Here is a 26385-nt window from a genome sequence, read left to right as displayed (position 1 = left end):
AGAGTAAAGTGTGAGACGCATTCCATGAAAGAAGGCAAGCTCCCCAAAGTTAAATGGGGCTTGGTCAGAGCCCTTTGTGGTGCCACCACCCTGCCAACACTCTGGCAGACATTAAGTACAGTAGGAGCAGAAGTTGGGCCAGAACAAGCCTTGGTCATTTCTCTTGCAAAACTAGCAATCACTGGAAATACAAGGGTTGCTTTATGTACATAAACAGAAAGCAAGCTTGTATGTGGTTATTTTTGTGAGGCCTTTGATTTTTACAGTGGAGCCAGTGAGGCTAAAAGGAAAGGTATCCTGGGAGTGCCTGCCTGACCATTTCCTAGGAGGTGACCCAGTCATCAGAGTCATGATTTTAGGAATGAAAACTTATAAATCCCAAAATCACCATCATCTTCTATGTAAACCATAAGTGACGATCACTTTAAAATATGTTAAATTATCGGGGCCTCCCTGGTGGTGCAAGGGGTTAAGACGCAACCTATGAGGCTGTCTGCCATCTCTGCAACACGAGTTGATCCCAGGCCGGCCAGGAAGCAACCCACATGGTGCAGCAGACCTCTCCTGTCTCACCTGCTGCTCCCCTCAGAAATACAGCAGTGTATTTCTGTAGATCTGCCTGTTCTATTCCCTGTTCTGTCTCTGGTGAATCCTCTCATGCCCCAACACCTCTGGCCTGTTCCTCAGCTCCTGTATGCATAAATGGATAAATCTTTAAAAAAAAATTTAATTATCAATTTATTGTCATCCTTACAGCTGAGAGGAAAATCCACTTGAGTTAACTGCCACACACTTAAGGGACCTTTTGTTTTTGTAATTTCATATTTACTACAGAGGCTTAGGTTTAAAATTCCAGCACAAGTAGGTTTTTAATCAAAGCACATCCATATTGCAAATTTCCCCCTCCCTCCAGGAAAGAGATATATATATATGAGAAATGTGTTCTAAGAATCATAGTTTAGTTGCAAATGATTAATATTAGTATGAAAACGGGGGAAAAATCAACCCTTATACTTTCTAACAATTTAAACTCATTTGTTTAAATTTAATTAAGTTCAAATGTTTAAAGCAACTTGAAAATAAAAAATGCAGTTTTACATTATAGAATGCTTTCTTTTTTGCCTATTAGAAAAAGGAAGATAGAGGGACAAATCACTAATGGTCAAACCAATTTGAATAAGTCATAATTTCGAAGTTCTTCATCTGAGGTTGCTGAATTTCAAGAGTTTAACAGGCATTCTAGAAATAGGCTCATGAGTAAATTTCCCAGGCATTTCCAGAGAACTGGTATATGTGGCTACAACAAAAAGATCATGAACATCCTTTGCCATGCTTTTTGTTGTTGATTAAGACAGTTGACCTGAATTCTCCAGCATCTCATATGATGCAATGACAATTGAGTGTAATAGAATGGAAGGCCACTCCAGCAATATTGAGTCACTCCAAATAAAAGTGATAGCTCACTACTGACCACAGAAGCCATCCTAGAAAACATTATATTAATTATCAAATTACAGTCACTTAGGTTATTTTTATTTGACTATTTCTTATAATCCCTTTAAGAACTGTGTCATGAGTTATAAGTGAGCCTGCTTCCCAAAGATCACTTCAAAGTCACTAGTTTCCAGATCACCAAATTTTATCACCCCTGAACTTTTCAGCCTAAAGTCATATCTAATCCAGAAGTGAGGTGACCTCTATCCATTTCCTGGCCAGGAGGGCAAGTCACTAAATGTCAATTCAACCTCCCTTCCTCATCTGTAAAATGGGCTAATATTCAACATTCCTTCACATAGAATGCTACAATATATTAAAACTTAAAGAAAAATGTCATTCAGGGGCCTCCCTGGTAGCGCAGGGGTTAAACACAGCACAGGGGTTAAACACAAGCTATCGCCAGCCACTGCAGCACGAATTTGATGCCCACTGGCCAGGGAGCAACCCACATGGTGCAGCAGACCTCTCCTGCCTCCCCTGATGCTCCCCTTAGCAGTGTATTTCTATAGATCTGCTTGTTCTGCTCCCCACTCTCTCTAGTGAATCCTCTCATCCACCCCACCCACCCCACACCCACCCCTGCCACCTCTGGCCTATACCCCAGTTCTTGTATGCATAAATAAATAAATATTTTTTAAAAATGTCATTCAAATTCAACTAATGTCTACTAAGATGCCTGCCCTGTGCCAGGCACTCTTATCTATTTTACTTATATTTTCCACTTAATCATCACTATAACCCAGTTAGAGAGACATAATTAGTTACATCCCAAGATGAAGAACTGAAGGCCAGAAAAGTTGAATGATTCTTCTCAGATAGCACAACTAGCTATAAGCAAACCCAGGCTTCAAACTCTACTTCAGGGTTCTGTTTTATTATTTCCACTTCTATCTTTGTATATTCAAGATCCTATCACATAATAAGGTTTTCCAACAGAATCAGACATTTGGAAACCACCAATAAATTGTATTCAAGAAAGCAAAGGAAACTGCAAAAGTCATTTGCATAGTCTGGATCTAAGCCAGGTTTTTGAGCACTTACAGGCAAAGATCAAGATGCTGTGACACTGAACCATCTTATGAAGCAAAAATTTATGTATATAAATATAATCTGGAAAAAAGAAAACTCTGGACTCCCTTTCAAAAGAAACAACATGCTGATTTAGGATTGAGGAAAAATAAAGATATCTGGGAACTAAATATTTGACTGACAGTGGACGACTGAAAAATGAGGGCAATAGCTGAACTGGGGATATATATACCCAGTCTTAGATAATATGCAGCAAGGTGAGCAAATTTACTGCCTGCTAGAAACTGCCCAGCTAAGACTCCTCAGAATGTATTTATAGCTGCTCTGTCACTAAGGCACCAACATTTGATCTGTTCTTTCCAAAATGGGTTTTAAAAAATTCAAAAGGAAAAAGCCAAGAGCCCTGTAAACAACAGTTTCTGCAACTGATGGTAAGCACTGCAGCCACAGAGACATCAGAGTTGGTCATAAAGTGCAAACGGACTTTCAGGATGATGAGAGAGGATGGGGTGGGGGCTATAGAAAGGAGCAGTCACTCTTTCAGTTTCTTGGCTCTCATGACCAGAAGAGGAGAAGCCACACCTGACCTACCTGCTTGGTAGGAAGACGACAGGATGAGCACGTTTCCACGGTGGATCTTGAATATTTACCGTGCACCACGCCTCTGGAAAGTGTGTGACCTGCAGAGAGAAGTGTGGCACCGAATCCTAATTTTCTGAGGCCACAGGTGCTTTCCCACCCCTTTCTGGGAGCGGATCTGTGTATGGGGCACGAGCCTGTGGGAGGAAGAGATTTTTATCAAAGAAAGACCCAGCGTCTTAATTAATGATTGATAACACCTAGATTAGAGCCGCCAGAGAATTACGGTGCCACAATCTCTTATCCCGCGATTCAGACATCCAAAAGGCTCTGAAAATGAAAAGTTCATTTTTTCAACTCACTTGGCAAACAAAACCCGACCTATATTCATGGGAGGTGTTAAAGGGTACTGCCTCAAGGCCCTAAGGGGTTATGAAAAGTTTAGTGTATGCACCAGACTGTCGTTCCAGAATCTGAAAAGTTATCAATTCCAGAATTCAAAAACTGTGCATTCCAGATCTGAGTAATTTGGCAGTGAACTGTGGACCTGTATTCAATGTCTTTACGTGTTCTTTTTCTTTTTTTTTTCCTGTGGATTAATGCATTGCTTGCACAGTATAATCACTAATCCATGCTATCTTAATAAGCAAGTATACAATCATAGAAAATATCCCAGACCATGTTAACTTGCAAGGTCAGCCACCAAGATTTGCAAGAGCACAACTGCACAGGTTGAGCTTCTGACACTAAGAAACTATCAGCCCTGGGAGGGAGCTGTCAGAATCATAGGCAGAGCATCTACCTGTATCCTAGAGTATCAAGGACAGTCTCCCACAAAACTCACCAAAGAAGCTTCAGAACTGACCTGGGGGCCTCTCCTTGCCCTCTCCTCCCAGAGACTGGCATAATTAGCCAGGGATACGGCCTGGTTTTTAGTTGTCAAAATTCCCCCAAGTGCTTCCAATGTGAAGCCACAACTGTGAACCACTGGGCAGGAAGTACAAATTCACCTTTCAAGTGTGAGTCTTAAAACTGATCCATGTCATCTACATCCAGCATCCTTATCTCTGTCAATTACCACACTGAAATTTTTAATTCATCAGTGTAACACATTAAAATTTTAATTTAAATTCTGATGAGCTTTAGAAATTCACTTGTTGTATCTGCACAATCTCCACCTTCTTGAAAATTTTGTCAGTGAAAACCATACCAAAAAAAAAAATCTTAGTACATTTTATTCATTCTCTTTTCTATTGATTTCATTTTGTGTACAGGATGAGAGGAGGGGGGAGGGAGAGGAAGAGAATTATTCTTAGGAGAATAATAACTTGATGCAATTAAGTTTCTAATTTTAATTCCTTGTTACTCCTACAAATGTTAGGTCCCTACACTAACACAAAAAGAAAAAAAAAAACTAAAATAAGTGACACTAATAAAAAAAAAGTTTCTAAACTTAAAATGAGAACAGGTCCAGGAGGACGTCTCTGTTGATGGAATTGTTTTATTTCAAACACTGTGAAAGAACAGGCACCTGAACAATCATTTCTTCTGGGTAAGGATAAAAAATCTCACAGGCATCTGCTTAGGAAAGACACCAAGAGTTGCTCACACCCACAGATAGGGCCGCTCAATCACAAAATGGCTCTGCTTATTTTTAGGAATCTGCTAATCAAGTATTTTCTTGTCCTTTGTGCCAATTAATTTGGTTTGAATTTAATACTTTTTTGGTGGAATGCAAATGACAAGTTATCCATAGGCAAATGGAAAACTACCACTTCTAAGTTGTGCTCTGTTATATACAGTCCCCATGTGTATTTAGATATCAATTAAGGAGCTTCTGATTGGGGGTCTTAAAATCTAGCATAGACCAGGAATAATATCTGTGCCAGACCATTACTGTTTAAATGGAAGTTTTTAGCTCAGACTATTATCACAAGATCTGACTTCTTGTGTTTTGAATTTTGGATAAACATACACACAAATGCACATGTTTGCACATGTGTTCACACACAATGAGCCAGGAAGTAATTTAAAATAAGAATAAAATAGAAAAGCAGTAGCCACTTCTTGTCAAACCAAAAAAAAAAAAAAAGGAAACACATAACTGCCCACACTTATGAAAGATGCAAACAGCGAGGAGGAAGAATTATTTAGGGGATTATAATGATGATCCATAGCAAGCAGATCCCTTGCAGCTAGATTTGGCGTGTGATTGAGTTCTGGTCAATGACATATGAGCAGATTATGAGTGGGAAATGGGTGTAGGGGTTGAGGTTTGGGGGTAGAAGGGAGGGAAAACTACTTTAAAAAGCTGACCCTGCTTAGAGGCAGGTCTTTTCATACCTGCCTCCCTCTAGAACAAAAAGTTCCATATTTGGACCATGGATGAAAAATGGAATCCACCATTAAGGCATGAGTGAAAAAGGTAAGAGCTGAGTCCCAAAGAACTTCATGTATTGCCATACTACTCTGTACTGGTTATTCTTTTATATAAGAATAAAGTCCTATGTGTTTGTTATTGTTTGGTTGTTGTTGTTGTTGTTGTTAGAATTTTATCAGAAACCCAACTGACTGAGATGGCAAAAGAGAAAAATCAATCACAGGATCCATGCCTCAGGTTCTTGCTACTCAAAGTTCGGTCCCTGAAAGAATAGTGTGAGCATTACCCTGGGAGCTTGTTGAAAATGCAGAACCTCAGGTCCTACCTTGGACACACTGAAACAGAATCTAAATTTTAACAAGATCTCCAGGTGATTTGTATGCTTATTTTGAAAAGTTTGAGGAGCACTGACTAAGAATAAATGCCCTTTAAGAAACTAGACTAAACAGCATAGATTTGAATGACCTGCTGAGCAGTGTTCCTATTACCCAGTTTTATCCCTGAAAATATGACACTGAAAAATCTGACCTGATTTTGAGATCCAACATCAAATTTCACTATAGGCTCAAACTGCACTAAAGAAAAACAATATAAAGATTATAAATAGTAAAAAAAAAAATCTGGGCTTTTAAAAGATATCATTCAAAGTAAAATAAGGTGCTTTACACATAATGATCAAGTTTCCAAAAATCCAGAAACAAATAACCCTTTCGGCCATTCATTGCACCAAAGCTTTTTAATCCTCGTTTCAAAGTTACTAACCAGTAAGTCTCTGACAAGTTCTGTGATATTCTAACTGCCCAACCGAACATTCATTTACCAATGCAACATGTAAGAATGAAAATTACATTTTCAGCACATACTATGAGTTTGAAAAATTTCTCCTAAACTCCCCAAAAGGACTCTCAATCCATAAATGCAATTCCTTAAATGAAAAAGAGGTTTTGGATTGATTAATTTCTTTAGCAGTTTTTCAAGATCTAATCTATATACAATAAAATGTCCAGGTCTTAGTTATACTACTGAATAGGCTTAATAATTGTATTTACTCATGTAACCTACCACCCCAATCAAGCTATAAGGTTGATTGTTTCCTATCACCCCAGAAAGCTTTGTGGTGGTCATACCCTTCTCCATGTGCCACTCAGAAGCGATCACTTCTACAATGGATTTTTTATTCTTATGTGGCCGGAAAATGGAACCCAAAATGATTTGACAATTTAACTCTTATAAAATAGCATGAACAATCATAAAGCTCCATGTTGCCTACAAGTACTCAATATGCTTCAGTCTTCTATCAAAAACTTGTCTAATGTGTGCCAGAAAAGAATGAAAAAGACTTTCAATTTGTTTCAATCAACAATGTAGATGTGGATAAAATTTCCTGAAACATTGGCAAGGCTTATATGGATCCTGGATCCATTTTCTAAAGTAGGTTTAAATAGATTTTAAATAGGTTTTCTTCATATGGGAAATACGAATTTCAAGTGGTGCTTCCTGTCTTTGCAGTTGAATATACAAAGTTTACTTTTTTAAAATAAATCTTTTAATTATGCCACATTTCTGGGGGTATTGAAGTTAAAAGTTCAGAAAACTAAAATATTGTTTCTTTTGTGCTAATCCAATGTGTTTAATTAAATATTAGTACACAGAGAGGCCTCTGAGCACTCTCTTCTTTCTTAGAATTACTTTTCTGCATTGATTTTTCAATAGTTTGCTTTTCCCAACTTGGAAACTAGAACATAATTTATATAAGACTTACAAGACTATACAACCTGCTTGCAAGACTATGAGAAAGGCACTTTTAGGTTTTGGGACACTGCAAATACAAGCTGTCACTAAACCTAAGTAATCCATTCTGAGGTATATCAAAACAAGACATATGGACCACACAGTACAACGCTTGGTTACTGTTAACCAATGTGTCCTACTGAGTCACTTTGTCTATAATTACAATCAATGATGTTCAGGCTTCCATGAGTCAGAGTTCTGTTTGGGGGTGTGTGGCTGCATACTTGGGCGCCAGTTCTTTGATCAGATTCACGTAGTCTGATTTTTCTGCACAGGCTCTGCACTCTTCTCCCCAGCTGTACAATATCTGTTTCAACTCTGCTACTCTCATCTTCGACAGGTCCAATGATGCTAAGTCCAACTTCTTTTCTAAAGGGCAAAAAGGAAAGGCACAATTTCTAATAAACTAAAAACTAAGAAATACTTAAAAAAAAGAAATAAAATTATTGTGCTCAATGTGGACTTTGTGATCCAAAGTGGGGAACGGTTCAATTTCTGTGGAAACCAAGACACACCTGTGTTCTACACAAAGCTTTGAGACAATTTGTGTTGCCTCTGACTTTCTCCCTAAGGAATTATATTTGTTTCAAAACAGGGGACTTTGTAACTTGGTAGTATTAGCTACCACAGCAAGGATTCTCAAGATCAGCACTCCTAAAACCAATAGAACTGCATCTTAACTGCTGCTTCTAAAGTAAAAAGAAGGGAATCGATAAAAGGCTGTGCCTTGGGATGGCCTTGGGAGTATGGTTTAAAGTTATGGCTCATTAAAACAGATGAACATACACATTAAAAATCACTATCAAGTCCTTAAATAAAAATGTAAAGAAACTGAAACACAAATAAAATTCAGAGCATTCTCTCTGACCCGTAATTGTTTTAGATTTTTGCTTAAACTCATCTGACCCCATTACCCCTACTGGGATTACTAATTTATCACAGCATTCATTTGCAGCCCTTTGGGTTATTATCCACTTCTCTAATGCTAGTGTTTCAGTGCCAGCCAATATGGCTCCTACCATTCTTGTCTGTCACCAATACCTAACTCCTCTAGTAAAACCACTGTTTTCCTATTTATAGATTATTTGCAGAAAATTTCAAGAACTCAGCTACTTCTCAAATGCCAAGTCTTCACCCCAAAATTTGTTTTATTAGGCTTATCTATAATGTACTATATATAACACAATATATGATATTCATTATTTTAATTTCTCTATCAAGAGGGCAGTTTTTCTCTATAGAAATAATATTTGCAAATATGGACCTGATAAAGAGCTACTACCCAAACTATATAAAGAATTCATACAATTCTAGTTAGAAAATGTCAGACATACTGAATAGACATTTTTCCAAAGAAAGCACATAAACGGCCAACAGTTACATAAAAAGGTGCTCAAAATCTTCAAGAAAATGCAAGTTAAAACCACAATGAGATATCACCTCACACTTGCTGGAATGGCTGTCATCAAAAACGCAAGCATTAACAATTATTAGAGATGAAGTAAACAAGGGAATCCTTGTACACTGTTGGTGGGAAGGTAAATTGGAATAGTCACTACGAAGAACAGTATAGGTTCCTCCAGAAATTAAAAATAGGACTACACTACAATTAAACCAGCATAATTTATGGGCATAAATACAAAAGAAATGAAAACAGGATAGCCAAGGGATATCTGCATTCCCATGTTCATTGCAGCATTATTCACAATAGCCAAGATATGGAAATAAGCTAAGTATCTGCCAACAGATGAATGTATACACACATGCATGTATACATATATACACAAAACATATATTTATATTTGTATTTATATATTAAATATATAAATATATTAAATGAATATATTTACATAAGATATATAAATGTATACATTCATATGAAAATGAAAGAAAAAAGTCCTACCATTTTCAACAACATGGATATACCTTAGAGCACTTAGCATACACTAAGTGAAATAAGTCAACCAGAGAAAGACAAATACTATAAGACATTACTTATGGTAGAATGTGAATAAGTCAAACTCAGTTACCAGGGGCTGGGGCGTACTGGAAACGGGAGATGTTGGTCAAAGGTACAAACTTTTTTTTGTAAGATGAACTGCAAGATGAATAAGTTCTGGGGCTCTAATGTAATTAATAATAATGTATTATATACTTAGAAGTTACTAGAAGAGTAACTTCTCTCCCCCAAAAATCTTCTCACCACAAAGAAGTGGTAACTGTGTGACAAAATGTAGATGTTAGCTAATGCAAAAGTGGTAGTCGTTTTATAATACGAAGTGTATCAAACTCTACATAAACTTACATGATATTATGTCATTATCTCCTTAAAGCTGGGAAAAAAATAAAAGTTAAATTTTAAAGTCTTTTTTTTTTTTGCTTGGTTTTTCACCAAAACTCTGTGCTCCAGACAATCCTAAATTTTTCATAGTGATTTCCATCTTTCTAAAAAAGCAGTAAGCAGGCCTCTCTGGTGGCTCAAGGGGTTAAGACGCAACCTATGAAGCTATCCTCAGCCACTGCGGCATGAGTTTGATCCTTAGCCGGCCAGGGAGCTACCCAACATGGCGCAGCAGACCTCTCCTGACTCGCCCACTGCTCCCCTCAGTAGTGTATTTCAGTGGATTGCCTGTTCTGCTCCCCACTCTGTCTCTGGTGAATCTTCTCACCCCCCGCACCTCTGGCCTGTAACCCGGTTCTTGTATGCATAAATAAATAAATCTTTAAAAAAATTAAAAAGCAGTAAACAAAAGCATTCTTTCCTAGTTGTAAACATAACCCACCTCCACACTTAAATTGTTTACTAATTTCATGATTTGACTTGACAGAATCTTCTAAAAGTAGAAGGTTTTCTAGCCCAAATTATTAATTTCCCACAACTCAAAGATCTCTATTCAATCTCAGCTTCTCTTTTAACAAGACTCTGGGAAGAAGGATTTTAAACTATTGGTCTATTCAGGATCAACAGTTGAAGGGAAAACATACTTTCTTGAAGTGTCAGTATTTCCTCTGTGTTTTTATACAGAATCTGGCATCTGAAATTAATTTTAAAATGGAGAAAAACTCTGTGACACCCTAAAACTACAAGAAAAGGTCAATACAAAATTAAACCTAGTGTGTGTGGCTCCCCAAGGGCCTCTAGTGGCCGGCATTTATGAAAACATTAGTTTGTTTCTTCTCAATTATATTTGATTCATTTTTCTATTATTCAAGGAGCCCAGTAAGACCCCTGGCACATAGAATTTCTTCCAAAAAATGTGTTGAATGAAAAAATCAGCACAGGTTTTTCCCTTTTGTGAACATTGATTATATGGGCTTGGTGTTTCCTGCCTCTACTTTATTATTTGGAAGCCAATAAAAAAGGATGCCTACCCCATAATCACCACCCTAGAAATAAGGGCTTGCCCTTGCCAAACTGAGAAACAGTTTTTCTTTGGTGTCTTCTAACTTTAAACCTAGCTATGTAGCTAGGGAGCATAGGCCTATTACACAACTTTGTTGGGAAATAAGAAAAATATAATTCAGTCAGGTCCTAATTACTTAAGTATTTTACAATACCACACTGGCTATATAACATAAAAACAATGACTTACACAAAAGAAATGGATCTCCTCTGATGGACTATCAGGTAAGGTAGGAATTCCCGTGCCTTGTATCATACCTATTCAATCCACGCAAAAGACTGGCCTAGATACAAATCCTCAGTATAAGACTAGATCTAGGAGAACATTATAAGGCCAAGGATAATGTCTTAAATAGGACATCTTCCTTTCCTCACTGTTTATTTTAGGCTCCCACAAAAAGGTTATTTCATCTAGCAAAACTTGATTTAATGTGAATAACCTATTTTCTAAAATTTACCCCATAATTTAAAGGTGGCAGAATGATAACCAAATTTAGGAAAAAAGATGTAGTCACATTTAAAACTTAAATCCTGGGGCCTCCCTGGTGGCGTAAGGGGTTAAGACACAACCTGTGAAGCTGTCCACAGCCTCAACAGCACAGGTTCGATACCCCGGCCACCCAGAGAGCAACCCACATAGCGCAGGAGACCTCTCCTGACTCGCCCACTGTTCCCCTCAGCAGTGTACTTCGGTCAATCTGCCTGCTCTGTTTCCCACTCTGGTGGATCCTCTCACCCCTCTGCACCTCTGGCCTGTACATCCGCTCTTGTAAGCATAAATAAATAAAGTTTTTTTAAAAAACTTAAATCCTTACATCACTTTTGAATCAATGCAACTTTTGTCTTAAAAGGTTACCAAGAATCTTTCCCTATGTAGTCAATATTGCCTTCATGGTTAAGAGTTTAAACTTCGCTCTTTGGGTTAGCAGTCTTACTGATGCTGATTGTGCCAGTATTCACTTCACTTTCCCCAAAACTCAGTGCTATTCAGCAGCCCAACAACTATCAATAACTGACAATGCCTCTCCTTCTTACACTGATTTTTTTTAAAACATGGCCCTGTTTAGAGATTTGGCAATATTTTGGACATATTGGGCAATCCTTTTTGACTCCTTTATACCATATTTTAGTTCACAGATCTGGCTATCCATCTTCTTTAGCTTCTCACAAATCTTCACTACAGGCACATGCATACTCATTGGGCGAGTGACCTCGCTAAGGATCTTGGTGGCTGCATCGTTCGTTGCTCCAAGATAATAGCACTGAAAGAGAAAGAAGAGAATTGAGCATCCCAGACATTGAAAAACACAGACAGAAATAGAGTTTCAAAAAGTGAGAAAGAAGTTAACCTAGTTTTCATGGCCCAGCTCTTAAATTTCAACCCCTGCTGACTAAGACATCAAAAACAAATGACTTCATTCCCATGATCAGTCTAATTAGAAGTGCCCTACAATTCACATGATGCTCAAAGACCAATGATGAGAGCTAACACTTACTAATTGTTTTCTCTGTGTCAGGTACTGCTCTCAGAACTTTAAAGACATTGGTTTATTTAATTCTCACCACAAACCTGTGAAGTAAGTACTGTTATTATCCCCTTTTTACACTCAAGCCAACTGAAGTTCAGCCAGATAGCAATAGAAGAGACTGATTTCAAAAATCTAGGGTGCATTATGGTGGAAGTACTCGATGGGATAGCCCAATATTACCTCAATTAAAAATAAATAAATGAAATAAATTTAAAACAAAAAAGACTAACATTTTGGTTCTAGAGTCCATTTTCTTTTCTATCATGCTACACTGCCTTCCCAGCTGACTTAACATTTTACAGTTAAGAATATACAAATGGCACAAATGAGAGTTTTATAATGAAAACATTGTAACTGTGTCTAACAACATAAAACTTGGTGAAGGTGTTATATTCAGTGTAAACACTATGATGAGCCGTCAACAATGAAAATTTAACTGACAAATTCCAACATGACAATCTTAGGCAAAATGAATTAGCTTAAGATTGTCTTTCAAGAGGCAAAACAGGGCCTCCCTGGTGGGACAAGTGGTTAAGCACCACACTGTGAAGCAATCCGCAGCCTCTGCAGCACAAGTTTGATCCCTGGCCGGCCAAGGAGCAACCCACATGGTGCAGCAGACCTCTCCTGCCTCGCCCGCTGCTCCCCTCAGCAGTGTGTTTCAGTCAGTCTGCCTATTCAGTTCCCCACTCTGTTTCTGGTGAATCCTCCCACCCCCTCTGCATCTCTGGCCTGCACCCCAGCTCTTGTATGCATAAATAAATAAATAAATAAATCTTTTTTTAAAAAAAGATGTGAAACAGTATATTGAAACAAGTCAACTGTACCTACCCAGGAAGTACCCTACAAACACCATGATAAGAAAATATTTATGCTTCATTAGTTATATGTAAATAATAATATAAAATGTTTTGGTAGGTTTCACTAAATTGTTTTGTAAGAACTGAAAAACATCTATCCACTCTGAATTCAATACAGTAAATTCTCATTAAGAATTCAATTGAGGGCCTCCCCGGTGGCACAGCGGTTGAACACTGGGTTGCGAAGCTGCCCGCAGCCTCTGCAGCGCTGGTTCGATCCCCAACCGGGGGAGGGTCCCGCATGGCGCGCAGACCTCTCCTGCCGCCCGCTGTTCCCCTCAGCAGTGTACTTCGGTCCTTCTGCCTGCTCTGCTCCCTGCTCTGGCTCTGGTGAATCCTCTCACCCTCCCGCGCTTCTGACTGTACCCAGTGCTTGTATAAATAAATAGATAGATAGATAGATAGATAGATAGATAGATAGATAGATAGATAGATAGATCTTTAAAAAAAAAAGAAAAAAGAATTCAATTGCATAATTCATTTAAGAAAACATAGAACTGGTTGCTCATGATTTATTTAGAAAGCAATATGAAACCAGCTATTCCCTACATGAAAATACATATGACTGCATTTAGCTGAGAGATCAATTTCTGTTCTGCTTGCTCTCTGAAATGAATGTGCTTGAGGCAAGAGTTTAACTGGAAAACATTAAGTTGATGATGAGAAATGAAATTATTAGCAGTTTTCTTCAAGTACAAGGGGAAAATGGAAGGTGAAATTTACCATACCAGGCGGTTTTCTTTTCCTTTGACATCCAAGCAAAAGTCGATCAATTCTTTTTCTATGGTGTCCAGAGAAAAGTGGACTCCTCTGGCTATCAAAGAGTTGTAGAATCGGCTCAAGAATTCTTTACATACTAGAAGGTGCAAAGAAATTGTGTATTTTTATACAATATAGCCACTACCACACCTAAGTATATGTCCCATTCACCAAATGAAAAAGTATAATTCAGCATATTGCAACAATAGATTCAAATTATAAGAATGATTCAAAGCCTGTAATTATTAGTTTAGTGATAATTTATGAGTTTATTGAATTTATTGAATCAATTAACGAGTTATGAATCAAATATGACTGTTGAATCAATTCTTCTTTAGAACGAATTTCCACCTAAAATGAGATTTTGCACACAAAATGTGACTAACCCTAAAAATACATGTAGGTTTCTATAAGATACCATACTTTTGGGCCTCCCCTGGTGGCGCAGTGGTTGAGTGCTGGGCTGCGAAGCTGCCCGCAGCCTCTGCAGCACCGGTTCGATCCCCGGCTGCCGGTGAGGGTCCCACATGGTGTGACACACCTCTCCTGCCGTGTGACAGACCTCTCCTGCCACGTCCGCTGCTCCCCTCAGCAGTGTATTTCGTCACTGTGCCTGTTCTGTTCCCCGCTCTGGCTCTGGTGAATTCTCTCACCCTCCCGCGCTTCTGACTGTACCCAGTGCTTGTAGAAATAAATAAATAAATCTTTTAAAAAAAAAAGTTAAGACTTCTATTAGAATTATTAAAAAAAAATACTATACTTTGGATAACTTAGTTTAAAGCATAGGGAAAATCCTGAATATGTATCTTCAATGAAGACCCTTGGTGGGCTGTGTCTTTATGTCCCACCATCATGAGACTGAAGTGAAACCCCAACTTGAACAATCATGTTCAATCCTAGTACCCATAATCAGTGAAGACCCTGAGCTCAGGGGAAACACATGCAAGAAATAACCACAGTTAACACATCTAGGGTTTTAAATCAGGTGCTATATCAAGCACTTTATGTATATTAGTTCATGCGTATGTCACAGTAATGATGTCTATAGTCTACATCTATGATGTAGATACATTACTACTCTCATTTTACAGATGAAGAAACTGAGTCATAAAGCAATCAACTTGTCCAGTAAGTGGAAGGGAGGCAATTAGATACCAGGTGAGGTGACTTTAGACCCACAAACATGTCCATTAGGCTTCTCTGCCATAGGAACAGACTGCTTTCCCATGTTACGTTCCCATGTTGCTTCTCAATTAGGGCAAGTGTCTGGCCCAAGCAAGCTGAGAAGGAAACGAGGCCAAAACTTATGCTGGAAAAGGATGGTACTGATATCAGAAAGAGAATTCTAGGAGTAAAGTAAGGATGAGAGGAGAGTGCTTAGGTCCTTTGTTCTCTCCATCTTTCCTTTTGATCCATACTATTACTTAAAACCAGGCTATATCTCCCATGGCCCACAACCAGATATCTTAGCTTTCTGTCTGAAAAAAGAGGCAAGTTCTATAAGTCATTCTAATATGCAAAGGAGACAAAGTAGTTCAAATTATGTTCATCTGGTTAAATTAATTTTTCACTTAATAAATGTTTATTGATCACTTTCTATGTGTAAAACACTATATAGAGTTACTAAAGGATGAAATCTAGGAGACAAAATCCAGGAGGAGTATCGGGTTATAAGAAGTAATTATAAGAAAACAAAATGGCAAATGGGAGGCAAATCTAAACAGAGATTTAACTATATCAACAATAATAGCAAACCTGTATGAATATAAACAGAAGGTAAAACCTTCTGCTATGTTACCTTGTTATGTGAGTTTTTCGGGTTTTTAGTCCCTTGTTGGATGTATGATGAGCAAAAGTGTTCTCCCTTTTAGGGAGCTTTTTGTTTTAGTGACAGTTAAGATGACAGCTAGGAAACTTTTAAGGAAATCTGCTTTCCCAGTGCAAAAGCTTTTTAGCTTGATGTAGCCCCATTGGTTTATTTTTTATTTTGTTTCCCTTGACTTTGGAAACGAATCCACAAAGACAGTTCTGAAGTCTGTGTCATGGAGTGTTTTGCCTATATTTTTCTTCTATGTATTTTATGGCTCAGGTCTTCGGTCCAAGTTTTTAATCCATTTTGAATTAATTTTTGTGTCTACTATGAGATGGTAGTCTGGTTTCATTCTTTTGCATGTGCCAGCTCAATTTTCCCTACACTATTTGTTGAATAGACTTGCCTTTCTCCATTGTATGCTCTTGCCTTTTATGTTTTAAATTAACTGTCCATATAAATGTGGGTTTATTTCTGGGTTCTCAATTCCATTCCACTGGTCTATTTGTATTCCAATACTGTAGGGTTTTATTATTATTATTATTATAGCTTCATAGTATAATTTAAAGACTGGAAGCACAATACACTCCATTCTTCTTTACTCTTAAAATTGCTTTGGCTATGCTGTGTCTTTTGTGATTCTATATGAATTTTAGTACTGCAGTCTTTATTTCCTTTAAGACAGTGATTGAAATTTTAAAAGGGATTACTTTAAATCTGTACGTTAGTTTGAGTAAGATGGCCATTTTGACCACTTAAATTCTTCTAATCCATAAATATGACATACCTTTCCATTTCCTTTTGCTTTATTTGTTTTTAACAACACCTTATAGTTTTTGATGTTGTTAAATTACTGCATCCTTTTTTTTTGTTTAAGATATTTATTTATTTATTTATACAAGAACCGGAGTACAGGTCAGATGTGCGGGAGGATGAGAGGATTCGCCAGAGACAGAGCGGGGAGCAGAACAGGCAGACTGACTGAAATACACTGCTGAGGGGAGCAGCGGGCGAAGACAGGAGAGGTCTGCCACGCCATGTGGGACCCTCGCTGGCTGGCCGGGATCAAACCGGCACTGCAGAGGCTGCAGACAGCCTCACAGAGCTACTACGCTCAACTGCCTGAGCCACCAGGGGAGGCCCAATTACTTTTTAATGCAACTATAATAGTATGAAATGCTTGGCTTCTTTCTTTTCTAGTTTGTTGTTTGCATAGAGGAATGAAACAGACCATTGATTTTGTACACTGCTACTTTACTGTGCTGATTTACTGCTTTTAATAGTTTCATGGTGGCATCTTTAGGATTATCTATGTATCTGATTGTGTCATTTGCAAATACGTCATCTTCCTCATTTCTGATTCCCTTTCTTTCTCTTGCCTAACTACTCTGGGACTTCTAATTCTGTTCAGTAATAGGGGTGAGAGTGTGTATCTTTGCCTTGTACTTAATCTTAGAAGCAGTTTAAGGAAGTTTTTGGTGTTTATCATTGAGTATGATGTTAGTTGTTGGTTTGTTGTATATTGTCTTTACTATGTTGAGGTGTCTTCCTTCCATTCCCATTTTATTGAGAATTTTTAATCATAAAAGGATCTTGTCAGATTCTTTATCTGCAGCTATTGATACGATCATGTGATTTTTTTTTCTTTCCTTTTGTTGATCTGATTGATTTGCAGATGTCAAGCCATCCAACCTTGCATCCCTGGAATAAATTTCATTTGGTCATTGCATTTTAATGTTTTGTTGAATTCAGTTTGCTAAGATTTTGTTGAGAATTTCTGCATCTATGTTCACAGGGGATATTGGTTTGTAGTTTTCTTTTCTTGTGTTTCCCAAAAGTGGGATTTCTGGATCATATGGTAGTTTTATTTAAAGCTTTTGAGAAGGCCTCCCAGGTGGCACAGCGGTTGAGCCCTGGGTTGCGAAGCTGCCCGCGGCTGCAGCGCCGGTTCGATCCCCGGCTGCTCCCCGGCCACTAGAGGAGGGTCCCACATGTCGTGCAGACCTCTCCTGCCGCCGGCTGCTCCCCTCAGCAGTGTACTTCGGTCCTTCTGCCTGCTGTGCTCCCCGCTCTGACTCTGGTGAATTCTCTCACCCTCCCGCGCTTCTGACTGTACCCAGTGCATGTATAAACAAAACAAACAAACTAAATAAATAAAAAACATGCCTCTATTTAAAAAAAAAAATAAAAAAAAATAAAGCTTTTGAGAAAAGTCCAAAATGGGTGCCCCAATTTCTATTCCTACCAACACTGTATAAAGGCTCCTTTTTCTCCACATGCTAATCAACACTTTTTAGTAGTATTTTGATGTTAGCCATTCTTACAGGTGTGAAATAATATATTATTGTGTATTTGATTTGCAGTTTCCAAATAAAAAGTGATAATGAGCATTTTTTCATTTGTCTTGTTAGTCACCTGTATTTCCCTCTTTGGAAAAGTGTCTCTTCAAGTTCATTTGTTCATTTTTTAACTGGGTTGTTTTGTTGTTGTTAAAGTGGATGAATTACTTATATACTTTGGCTATTAACTCCTTATCGGATGTGTGATATGTAAATATTTTCTCCCATTCAGTGGAGTTTTTTTTCTTTGAATCTGTTGATATTTTCTTTTATAGTACAAGCTCTTTTAAATCTGTTGTAGTCCCAAATCTTTATTTTTTCCTTTCATTTATGGTTGATGTCATAGAATATATCAGCTATGTTTTCTTCTATGTATTTTATGATTTCAAGTTTTACATCCAAGTCTTTAACCAGTTTTGAATTTATTTTTGCATATGGAGTTAAGGAGTGATCCAGTTTCATTCTTTTACATGTGGCTGTCCAATTTTCCAACACCATTTGTTAAAGATATTTTCCTTTCTTCACTATATGGTCATGTCCCATTGTTAATAAATTAGATGTCAATAAATGTGTGGATTTGTTTCTGGGTTCTTGATTCTGTTCAATTGATTCATGTGTACATTTTTATTCCAATACCAAATTGTTTTAATTAATGTTGCTTTATAATATAGTTTAAAAGCAGGTAATATGATGCCTTCATTTTTCTTTTTCCTCCAGATTGGTTAAGCTATACCAGGTCTTTTGTGGTTCCATATAAATTTTAGTATTTTTGTTCTATTTCCTTGAAATATCAAATTTTTATATTGAATTTGCATATTGCTTTTGTAAGGATGATAATTTTGACCATAATTAATTCTCCCCATTAATGAAAATAAGATGTCTTTCCATCTCTTTGTGGCTTTGTCTATATCTTTTTTTAGATATTTGTTTTTTGATACATTATCATCTATTCATAGTATTGCCATTGTCCTTTATCTATTGCACACTTAAATTTTGTGTATGGTGTTTCTCATCACATATAACTATTCTCATACATAATTGTATAAATCTTTAAAGTCAACTTCATAAATCTTAATGAGTGTGTTTTGGGGATCTTATCCTTCTTTTAATATTGTATAAATTTATATTTTTGATTACAAAAACATTTTCCCAGCACCATTCCATATACCTCCTCGGCCTTTTTCTCTCCCGCAGCCCCTTCACCTCGGAAATCTCACTTTATTAGTGTCCACCAATTTTTATAAGTGTTTGATTTTGTTGAATCATGCACAATGTAATATTCAATATTTGTTTTTGTCATTCTGACTTGCTTTGCTGCACATAATCCTGTAGAATGTCTCTGTTTTGTTGTAATAGTAACATTTCATCTTTCTTTATGGCTATATACCACATCTTCCTGTGTTACTTAGCTATTATAAAAAACATTGCAATAAATATTGTAGAGTATAATTTTTTTGAACTGATGGTTTTATGTTCTTTGGATAGAGGCCCTTGTTCTTTGTCTTTTGAGTGATAATTTTCATCATATAGGTCTTTCACCTCCCTTGTTAAATTTATTCCTAGATATCTAATTATTTTGATGTTTTTGTAAACGAGATTATTTTAATTTTCTTTTCTTCTCACTTATTTGCATTTGGTATACAGCATATTTTTGCATGTCAATTTTGCAGCCTGCCATTTTACTTAAGCACTTACTGGTTTTAATAGATTTTTGGTGGAGTCTTTGGGGTTTTCTATTTATATTATCGCACTGTGAATGAATATTTCACTACTTTTTATTTTATTTAAAAATTTTTTTCACTTCTTTTTAATCTGGATTCCTTTTTAAAATCACTAATTTCACATGTATCATCACAGCTGCCCAGCGACTGACCTTACCCACATAATATCCCATTCTCAAAATGACTCTCACAGTCTCTCTTTCCTCAAACCTTGTTTAACACCACCATGCCATTCTCACTCCCACATGTTGAACTAGCTTTTTATTTACCTGGTTATGCACTGCCTTTCAGAAACCAATTTTGTGATCACTCACTTTCCAGCCAACCTGCTCTGTCCCCAACTAAGCACACAGATTATGTGCTAAATACGTATTTTTTAATTGAATAAAAGAGCTCCCATAGAGCCATAACAAAAACACAGTCCAGTAGAAAAAGTGTGAACTTGAAAGTGTAGATACCATATAATTTAACAATTCCTGTTCTGTGACCTAGAGAAATCATCACTATGATGCTCAAGGAGAAATATACAGGTTTCCCCCACTATGCAAAACTAGAACATTCCTATTGGTATGATTTGGTAAGTTCCTAGGAAACACATAAAACATTCCATTAAATTAATGACAGTAGTGTTCCTAAATACCTAAAACAACACCAAATCATACCAAAAGGACCATTTTACTTTCAGATAGCAGGGGGAAGCTGTATAAGAATATTAAGAACTGCATTGTTTAAAATTATGTAAAAGTGGGAAAAATCTGTCACTCAGAGAGGATAAATGAACAGTATATCATTTACAAAGTAGAATTCTATAGCTGAGTTAAAAAGAATGAACTGTATCTATACTTACCAATGTGCCCAAATGCCTAAATATAATGTTGAGTAGAAAAAGCAACAAATGAATATGGACAGTATATAACTGATATGCCTCCAAGATCACCAAAAATATATAGAGAGGTTATTTTGGACACACACATTTGTAGTAAAGTAAATGAGAAGCACACATTGACTTCAGGAAAGTGAAGCTTCCTACCTCTGAAAAGGGTGCAGAAAATAACAGAAAGAGTTGGACTCAGCTGTACTTGTTTTGTTTTTTAAGAGAAAGAATGGTAACAAACAGCAAACTACTAACTTTTAGCCTAAATATAATATTTTTTCAATATGCATGAAGTATTTCCTAATTTAGTCTTTAAAATTTATGATAATAGGGCCTCCCTAGTGGCGCAAGGGGTTGGGCACTGCACTATGAAGCAATCCGCAGCCTCAGCAATACAAGTTCGAGTTTGATCCTCGGCCCGCCAGGAAGCAACCCACATGGCGCAGCAGACCTCTCCTGTCTCACCCCCTGCTCCCCTCAGCAGTGTATTTCAGTCAGTCTGCCTATTCTGTTCCCCGCTGTCTCTGGTGAATCCTCTCTCGCCGCCCCCGCATCTCTGGCCTGTACCCCAGCTCTTGTATGCATAAATAAATCTTTAAAAAATAATAAAATAAAAATAAAATTTATGATAATATTTTTGAGTAGCACAAAAATCCTCAACATGCTCAATAAAATATTTGGCAATATTAATGATATTTAATAAATTTTATGTGAAATTACAGTGCAATTAAGCAATTATACCAGAACCCAAAAAGAGAAAGTGGTATTTGAAAAATATAATAATGCCACCTGCAGGAAAAGAGCTAGAACTTTTTTTGAGAAGATAATGATAAAATGTTTAAAGTCAGATTTGTAGACTTATGAAACTATCATTGGGCTGGGAACATTTTGTTTAACAGTTCCATCCACATCTTCTAGAGCTTAAGCCAGTCCTACTAGCATCTGTGCTAGCTTGATTTTGGGTTAAAAAAGACCAAAAAATCAGGTACTAATCTAGTACCAAGATTATGCGAGAATTGCTAACTAAGTTACATTGTTCCAATTTTATTTTATTTTTTCCCCACCATCTTCCCTTTCTCCCCCCACTCTTATACTCAGAACCCTCATTGAATTTATTAATGTTCACTAGTTTTTGTATTTTACTTTGTCAAATTGTCTGTTATTGTAAAAGTCCGGTATTTGTCATTCTAGATAACTTTACTACACATAATTCCCTCAAACTCCCTCCATTTTGCTGTAAATAGGTACATTTCATTATTCCTTGTGGCTGAATAGTATTCCACAGTGTGGATATATCAGATTTTCTTGATCCAATCATCTATTGATGGTCTTTGGGCTGTATCTATGTCCTTTCTAGCTATTATATTATAAACAGCACAGCAATAAACACTGTAATGCATATAGGTTTGGGCATTGATGATGGTTTCATGTCCTTGAATAAATGCCCAGAAGTGGGATTGCTGGGTCATAGAGTATTTCCAATTTCAGTTTTTTTAGATGAATTCAGACCTATTTTCATAATGACTGTACCAATTTCAGTCACACCAACAGTGTAACAGGATTCTTCATTCTCTACATCCTTTCTAGCACTTGTTGGGGACCCTTCTAATGAGTGTGAGATGGTAACTCATTATGGTCTTAATCTGCATCTATTTTATTGGAAGTGGTGATGAACTTTTTTTTCACATAAACACTCATTTTCACATAAACACTCTGGCAAATTGTTCGTATCTGTGTCTCATTAGTTAATTAGGTTGTTTGTTTTTCTATTATTGAATTCCCTAAATTTTTAATATATCTGGGATATTAACTCCTTGTTGGTTGCATATTGTATGAATATTTTCTCCAAGCAAGTAAAATATCTTTTTAATAATTTTTTACCACGTAAAAGTTTTCTAACTTGAGATAACCCTAATTACTTTTATTTCCCTTGCCATAGGGATCGAGACACCAAAATCATCTTTAACAATGATGTGATGAAACATTCATGTTTTTTCTCTATACTTTATTATATTATTGCAGGTTATATTATTGAGGAAGTGATTGGATACCTACATCTGCAGTTCATGGGTGAGGTCTATATACATACATTTCTAAGTTGTCAACATTCAATGGTATTTATAAGATGAAAGAGAGCACAGAGTAAGGAGGGATGGAAGAAAGACATGGTCTGTATCTCAGTGTTGTGAAAATCCATTGTTTGAAAATTGGAGCTTTTTTCCAGAAAAGAAAAACACAAAGAGAAAAAGACTAAAAGAAACAATCAGTGAGGTGTGGTGAGAAAGAAGAATGAGTATATTCCCAAAGGAAATGATTGATGAGCTGTTAAATGCTATTGATGGAATTGAAAAATGAGACCTTACCAATAAATATTTTTGCTAAGTTTAATTAGCAAAAACATCAAGTATGCCAAGGAGAGACTGCTGTAAAACCATAACTACAAGTCAGCAGAAATTAAGTCTCCCAGAGACCTCTAATTCTTGTCTTCCCACAAAAGAAATCCAGTGTTCCAATGCCTCATAACTCTTACTCTATTCTCACATACACCTTTATATGATTTCAATACTGCAACTAATGAGATCTGGGAGATCTAATCTGTACTTCGAAAGATACACTTTGACTCACTAAAACATACAGATATTTTTATCACATCATACATGCATACATTTGTTCAATGAAATTGAGTGTCTGCCATAGTCCATGCACTGTGGTAGCTGCTTGATAAGATGTGGTGGGAGAAAACAAAGGAAATTGGGAAATCACTAAAAGATATTAAATAGGGGAGTAATAAGATAAACCTGTCAGGGAACTAGAGGAGGAAGCAAGGTGGCAGGAAGGATGCTGTTGTGGTTGTAAGAAATAATTGGTGAAAGGCCTCCCTGGTGGCGCAGCGGTTGAACGCTGAGTTGCGAAGCTGCCCGCAGCCTCTGCAGCGCTGGTTCGAGTCCCAGCTGCTCCCCGGCCACTGGAGGAGGGTCCCACATGGTACACAGACCTCTCCTGCTGCCCGCTGCTCCCCTTAGCAGTGTACTTCAGTCCTTCTGCCTGCTCTGCTCCCCACTCTGGCTCTGGTGAATTCTCTCACCCTCCCAGTGCTTGTATAAATAAATAAATCTAAAAAATAATAATAATAATCTTAATACAGCTTTGAACCCGGGGAAGGAGAAAAGGTCAATCAGAAGGTAGATTCAGTGGACACAAAGACTGATGTGCATAGGGGGTCAGGCAGAAAGAAAAGTCTATCCTAATTGACCAGGTACATACTGACACCGAAAGCAAACAGGTTTGGGGAACAGAGAGGCAGAGATGGTGATGACTTTAGTTTTTGACTCTTGAGTTTGAGATATATGACGTCTAAGTGGGAGTGTACAGTCAATTCATTTGGTTGTAAGTTCTCTGAAACATTTGGGATTAATCAGGCTATCGATAAGTCAATTCTGATTGCACGAAGCAATATTTAGTCTGAGAAGAGTAGGTCAGAGGACAGAACTCTGGAAAATTCTAATACTGAGCCTATAGTTTTGGGTTGAAAACCCACAAAGATATTATAGACAAGTGGGTACAGAGACAGAATTCAAAAGCAGGAGAAAAGCAGCATGGTCATTAAGGGAAGAAATTTTCTAAAAAAGAAAGAAGCCAGTTGTTCATATGACACAGAGAAGTAAAGAATGGAAATGCATCCCTTGAGTTTCATAAAGAGAAGAATCTCACCATAATCTCCTAACAAATTAGTGATTTAAAGCATGTATTTATTGCTGCAACAATCTCTGCTGGCCATACTCTATTAAAACTAGTCCCATAAGTGAATCTATATATTTTTCAAAATAATAAGTATTTTAAATAGTCCCATAATACAATACAATCCTTCTAAAGAGATGGAGAAACTTAAATCTCATATTACCTAAAGCAGGGCTGAAAAATGTAAAAATTCAGGCAAGTAAAATGATGGGTAAAGCAATTTGAGTCTAGGAAAAATAAAAAATCCTGGAAAACACATTTCCTTTCTATAACGAGCAGCCACAATAAATTTTCAGTTCTTGGACGTATGGGCTAGTATTGCCAGGCCACCTGGTTTTTTAAGAAAAGCCACAAATCTTAAATATCAAGTTTCTCAAATTTAAAATGTAGTTCAATAATCTAAATATTCTTCAAAATACTGTGAGAACTTAATAAAATACATTGTATTTTAGATCTACTTATTACAATAGATGTAATAAAATCAACAGATGTGGCTCATGAACTATCAGTTTCTTACCTTTGCCCTAAAGTATATATAATGTAACATTTTAATCTTATTCACCCAAGGAAAAGTAAGTTTCATAGAGGTTCATTAGCATCAACAGAACAGGATCTAGAACGGTGTTCTTATAAAACTACTGATTCTACAACTTCCTTAACAATGAAAATATATACCCAGGTTAGTCACACATGCAAGCTGATAGTCACATTATGCTGTAATAAATTCAGGAAAGATGGCATAAGCTTCACATTCAGCTCTGGTTCTTCTGAAAATTTTTGGGTGTAGCTCCAGAAATGAAATTACAAATGACTAATCTGATAACTTATTTATAACTCACAAATTTTGCTTTAAATGTATAGGACACAATTACAAGAGATCTTTAAGCAAAGTTGTAACTTTAGCTAAATAAATACCCATATCTATGTGAAGTTTTTAAACTAATATGTCAATATTTTAAATTTCTGGAGAAAAAGTTGTAAGTATTGCCAGGCTGATAGAAAGCTGAACTCCAATTATGAAGACTTTAGTGTACAGAGGACACCCATCCATTCAACCAACACATATTGTGAACCTACAAGTTCTTGTTAAGTAGGGATAGATTCCTGAGCTTACAGAAAGGTGAGGCGTATATACATTTAAACTAGTTATTTCAATGAATGAAATATGAAGGTGTTACAGTGGTCCAGGAGGAAGGGACTAGGATAATTCTCTTCTCTGATCTTGTCAACAGAACTTTGAACTACTGTAACGCTAATTTTTCGAAAACCAAGTACACTCGATGACCTCAGAGGCAGATGGCTTGGTGAGCTCTAGACCCATGTGTTCTGCCTGCAAATGCATGAAATTCTGTGAACAGAGAAGGAAACATTCTTTTGCATTTCTCCTCTCTTTAAGGGGTTAATGTACTCCTTAGCAATGCAACTTTCCCCTATAAAGTTAGTTGTTAGTTGTGTCCTGATTTAAGCCACCTCAACTCAGTTACCACTTTGTCACACTTTATTTGCCTTTTGGGGTGTCCAATTAAAAAATCTGTGCAAAAAAAGAGGCAAATCTCTCTGGTTAGGAGCAGCAGAATCAGTTTAGCGCCCAGGTCATCCGAATGTGGTTGCATTTGCACAAAATCTAATCCAAATCCCAAACCACCAGTTTTGACTGTGGCAACACAAAGTCACCGGAAGACCAGAAGGTGGACTCAAGGTGTCACTGGGCCCGTTGGAACTTTTGCCAACGCTCAGGCCAAGGCAGTGGGACACCAGTGACAGGGCCTGCATTTCTGGGCGAAATGTTATTTATAGCCATGGCTGAGAGACGTCAAAGCCAACAACTAGGGCGCTGCAGCGAGGTGCCAGGGCCATGCAAGCAGTTTTCACACCGCTCACCTTCACAGTCGGCCCCAGGCCACCCCTCTGCCTCCTGGCCTCGCACCGGCCCGGGGTTAAACAGCCATAGGCCGGCGCAAAAGACCACCACTGCGGCTGGGCCAGAGCACCACATGCTGAGCCAACCACTCCAAACGCCTATATAGCTTGCGTCCACCGACAGCCACGCGGGCTCCCACCTGGGGCTGCTCCAGG

At 37.3% G+C, this 26385-nt stretch overlaps 1 protein-coding gene across 1 annotated transcript; it reads right to left on the bottom strand.

The window, feature by feature from the left end:
- Positions 1-7466: 7466 nt before the first annotated feature.
- On the bottom strand, positions 7467-26305 carry CDNF (cerebral dopamine neurotrophic factor; the record flags this gene model as incomplete). The annotated part of the gene is made up of 4 exons (XM_084253705.1): positions 7467-7645; positions 11800-11941; positions 13797-13924; positions 26191-26305. The coding sequence occupies 4 exons, from the start codon at positions 26303-26305 to the stop codon at positions 7467-7469; spliced, it is 564 nt and encodes a 187-aa protein (XP_084109831.1).
- Between the last annotated feature and the right edge of the window lie 80 nt (positions 26306-26385).

Source organism: Talpa europaea (genome assembly GCF_964194135.1).
Source record: "Talpa europaea genome assembly, chromosome: 14".
In the NCBI taxonomy this organism is placed as follows: Eukaryota; Metazoa; Chordata; class Mammalia; order Eulipotyphla; family Talpidae; genus Talpa; species Talpa europaea.
The sequence above is the reverse complement of the archived record's forward strand: the minus strand, read 5'-3'. Positions and strand labels throughout refer to the sequence as shown.